This window comes from Centroberyx affinis, unplaced genomic scaffold (genome assembly GCF_046629955.1).
Source record: "Centroberyx affinis isolate AG114_WGS23_722 - 3 ecotype Tasmania unplaced genomic scaffold, CSIRO-AGI_Caff_v1 ptg000026l_1, whole genome shotgun sequence".
In the NCBI taxonomy this organism is placed as follows: Eukaryota; Metazoa; Chordata; class Actinopteri; order Beryciformes; family Berycidae; genus Centroberyx; species Centroberyx affinis.
Genome location: NW_027278740.1, coordinates 82566 through 87083, shown reverse-complemented (window position 1 = coordinate 87083; position 4518 = coordinate 82566). Strand labels below are relative to the sequence as shown.

At 44.2% G+C, this 4518-nt stretch overlaps 1 protein-coding gene across 1 annotated transcript; it reads left to right on the top strand.

Moving 5' to 3' along the window:
• The first annotated feature begins 710 nt into the window (after nt 1-710).
• dio2 (iodothyronine deiodinase 2) lies at nt 711-4181 on the top strand. Its single transcript, XM_071515193.1, has 2 exons — nt 711-935; nt 3044-4181. The coding sequence occupies exons 1-2, from the start codon at nt 711-713 to the stop codon at nt 3632-3634; spliced, it is 816 nt and encodes a 271-aa protein (XP_071371294.1). The 3' UTR covers nt 3635-4181.
• Nucleotides 4182-4518: the final 337 nt, after the last annotated feature.

The following is a 4518-nucleotide window of genomic DNA, read 5'->3' as shown; positions in this document are numbered from 1 at the left end:
ATAATAATAATAATAATAATAATATTATCATTGTTATATATTGTAGTATAATGCACATATTTTACATATTTCTTATTTTCTTATTTCTATTTTTCTTATAAGTTCTCTATGCTTATATATATTTCTCTTCTAGAATGTGAGCAACTGCAGTGTAACCCAATTTCCCCCCGGGGATCAATAAAGTATTTCTGATTGTGATTCTGTCGTTTCCAAATGCGCTCCAGAGCCGCGTCCGGTGCAGCGGGGAGGAGTGGAGGGGAGGCGGAGGGGGGGTGGAGAGGGGCAAAGCACTATATCTGACGTCAGGATCTTGCCACAAGATAAGCCTTGAGGTTTATCATGAAGCACAATATTAGTCGGTATAAAAAGGGTGATTCAGCTCCGTTGGTCTCTCGTGGGGTGCGCACACCGCCAAAATTCCGACCGGGGCGGTACGGGGACAGAAAGCAAGAAGTTTTGGCAAGATCGCGCGAGTCACGGTTACTCCTGACTGCTCATCTCCTGTACGGCAACTCAAGAGTCAGGAGCTCTCTCTCTCTCTGTCTCTCTCTGGAGCAGCCAGCCACTATCATGAGGATAGCGCACCTTTAGAGGGGTGAGGAACCCGTGCGCCGAGTGACCAGACAGCGGCTACGGACCGACGACGCAGCGGTGCGCATCATGACGGGCAGCCTGAAATAACTCACCGACCGTGGATAAAGAGAAAAGAAATGGGAATGGCGAGCGAGGACCTATTGGTGACCCTCCAGATACTGCCAGGTTTCTTCTCGAACTGTCTGTTCCTCGCCCTGTACGACTCGGTGGTGCTGGTGAAGCGCGTCGTGTCGCTGCTCAGCTGCTCCCGGTCCGCCGGCAGCGGCGAGTGGCACCGCATGCTGACCTCAGCGGGGCTGCGCTCCATCTGGAACAGCTTCCTGCTGGACGCCTATAAGCAGGTATAGCGGAGCTGCCGATAATCACACAGCAAATGTCCAGTTAGTGGGGCTCGCAGTGCTTGGAATGATGCCATCTATATCGCAAGAATGCACGGGGACCAATTCTCTAAACCCTATGCTATGTCGAAGTCCCTACATCTAATATCATTTGCCACCTAAACTTGCCACTTGCCATACCTTGCCATCGTTTAGGCCACACCTTGCCATACCCAATTGCCACCCATGTATGGCAAGTTGTGGCACTTGGCATACCTATAATATCCCTTAAATTTAGGGGATTAGTTTGGAGGTTTTGCTGACAAATTATATTAAATGCAGGGACTTTTGTGAGTTAGTTAACTGACACTTCTGATTTGATATTGTGGCAGTTGGCATGATGCTGTAAGTATTGGTAGAATTTTGTATATTTGCTATAGCTGTTGGCAATTCTTTATTAGAAGTTTGAAATCCAATCAAAGCTGAATTTGTGTTATTACTTGGGAGTCTCTGAATTACCTTTAAAAATGCAACTCTATTTTTTTTTGGTGATATGTAAGATCCATTACAACGCTGTCAGCTCAAAATCAATTATTTCTATTTAACCCATGTTAAGCTGTCGGTAAAAATCTGTTCCATTAAATTTGATCATGTACTTTGCCCCTCTAGATCTGGGGGCAGCAGGTGGACATTCACACACATCCCAAAGTTGAGTTAATTTTTAACTAAAAAAAAAACATAGAAGTCAACCGGTATCAAACAGATATCTGACTATAAGGTTAGGCTACTAATCCTGTGCAAGTGTAGTAATGAGTTATCTCAATGAACAAATGAAGTCTGATCACTTGGATGAGACAGCTGTCAGTGGGCCAGGAAACCCCAACGTTTTGTGCATTTATACACTCCTGAAAATTTCCCTTTTTGTACTCCCATCTTTCTTTCCTCATCCACTCCCTCTCTCTCTCGCTCTCTCTCTGTATCTCTCTTTCTCTGTGTAAGTCTCCCTCTCTCTCTCTCATATACTCTCTCCCTGTTCTAATCAGCTTCAGATCTTAAGGCTCTTACCATAACAAATCCACACACATGCGTTGACACACACACACACACACACACACTGTCACCAGATCTTGGCTGCTTGGATTAACTGGATGGCCAACTCCGTTCGCTTATCATATTCTTCATTACACCTATAAGTAGCTCAGACATGTCTGTGAGGTAACAGTGATATTTACAAACCATCACATTTGCTGAATGAGTGGTATGCAGCAGAATAGGAGTGGCAAGAGTGTCTGGAGTGAAATACAACTATTTAATTAAACAGAGGAAGACTGGGTGTGGCAACATCCTTGGGCACCAAATAAATAGATTGTTACAGACATCCCATTCAGATGATACAGACATGAACGTGTGGCTTTGAAACAAAGCTGAAATCAATAAAAGTATGTGGAGAGATTTATGGCTGATAGGACAGATAGGCCTATATCATGCCTGTTGCCATTGCCAAATTAACATCCGGTGTTTGAATAAGGAGTTAATGCCTTTTTTTCATTAGCAATGTAATTGAATTAACACTTGGATGATGTATCCAATAGCAAAAAGAAGAATGCATTTGTAAAAAGTGAAACTCTGCTTTCAACTCTGTTTAACACTGAGGTAATGCTTGCAAAAATTGACTACACAGACCTATCTGTCAAGTAGAGTAATGCGCACCACTTGCTTCTTTGTCTCCTACTGTAGTTGTAAAAGAGCCTCAGCAGCTGACTGTGATTAATACAACTGGTTTGACCAGGAGTACATGGCAGTACTTGAAGAAACATTATCAGCTGCTCAGTTTCTCCTGGCATTTTTTTTTTACTATGGGGTCAAATGGAGAAATTCCTGAAAAAAAAATCACAGGGAATTCCATTGAAGGGACGTGCAAGAAGTCCGAGTCAAATTTATTTGTAGAACTCTCACAGTTACAGTTTCAAAGGGATTCACAAATGCCCACATTTTGAAACATAAAGAAAGGCAAATGTGTGAGCAAAATATGGAAAGCCTCTGTTACATGAAAAAGGTGAAACCCAGACTGCTGTTGATGTCTACAGCGTGTGCCCGGAGTAAACATGGGTGTCCTTTCTTTGCCTCCTCAGGTGAAGCTTGGCTGCGAGGCACCCAACTCGAAAGTGGTCAAGGTACCTGATGGTGCCCGGTGGAGCAGCAGTGCCCACAGCGTGACGAGTGTGCCCCCCGGTGCCGGGCTCCGACACGGGGATGAGTGCCGCCTCCTGGACTTCGAGTCGTCGGACCGCCCTCTGGTGGTCAACTTCGGCTCGGCCACCTGACCCCCCTTCATCAGCCACCTGCCAGCTTTCCGGCGGCTGGTGGAGGACTTTAGTGACGTGGCCGACTTCCTGCTGGTGTACATCGACGAGGCCCACCCGTCTGACGGCTGGGTGGCGCCTCCCATGGGCCCTTGCTCTTTCAACGTCCGCAAGCACCAGAGCCTGGAGGAGAGGGTGGGGGCGGCACGCAAGCTGATCGAGCACTTCTCCCTGCCGCCCCAGTGTCAGCTGGTGGCCGACTGCATGGACAACAACGCCAATGTGGCTTACGGTGTGTCCAATGAGCGGGTGTGCATTGTACAGCGGAGGAAGATCGCCTACCTGGGTGGGAAGGGACCTTTTTTCTACAATCTGAAGGATGTGCGTCAGTGGCTGGAACAGAGCTATGGCAAACGGTAGGACTCAGCAAAGGACAAGAGGGGGACATTTGCCTGGAGGTTTTTTTTTCCATGCGGGAAGGCAGAGAAAGTTCTATTTTTGTATACAAGGGAAGATGAAAAAGGTGTGGCACGGCGCTTTTCACGACTAGGCAACGACCGGCGAACAAAAACAGTTGTCATGGCTGAACAAGTTTTGAACAAGTCCCAGAGTTGTGGAACTATTTTTACTTTTGAAATCATCAACTTTTCCTGAACAGCTTCTCTCTAGAACTGAGTCATATGTAAAGACATGCACTGATGCTCCACATTAACATAAGGCAGCAAGTTGTTCGGAGCCAACATGAAAGGTTGACTGTCTTTGTGCTTTATCTATGATTGCACCCCCTTTTGCTACTAAAAAAAAAATATGTTTTTTCAGTCCACAGAGTATCATCTATTTTGACAACTTATATTAAATGTCTTGAAAGTGAAAACCAAATTATTGGAGAGAAGAAAGTGCAAGTACCCAGCTTTTTATATATATATATACATATATTATAAATATATATATCTATATATATATAAATATAAATGAAATTAATTTATTTTTATGGAGTTTTTAATGTTTTGTTTTTACACTGTGGTAATATTATGTTTGTTTATGCACTATGTCTACAACATAACACCTTTTATTTTATTTAAGATGACAAAGTATCACACCCTGCTCTCTCTTGGCATGAGTGTTCATGACACCATTTGTAACCATCTTGACCATTGTTATCGATTTCACAGTTCTATATAGTGCTGGTATTTCAGAAACTGTATGGTTCAGCGTGGAAACAGTACACTTTATGGCAATAACGCTCTATCATCATAACGCATTATGTCCCCAATAGTAAGCAAAAAAGGCTGTGGTCATCTTTT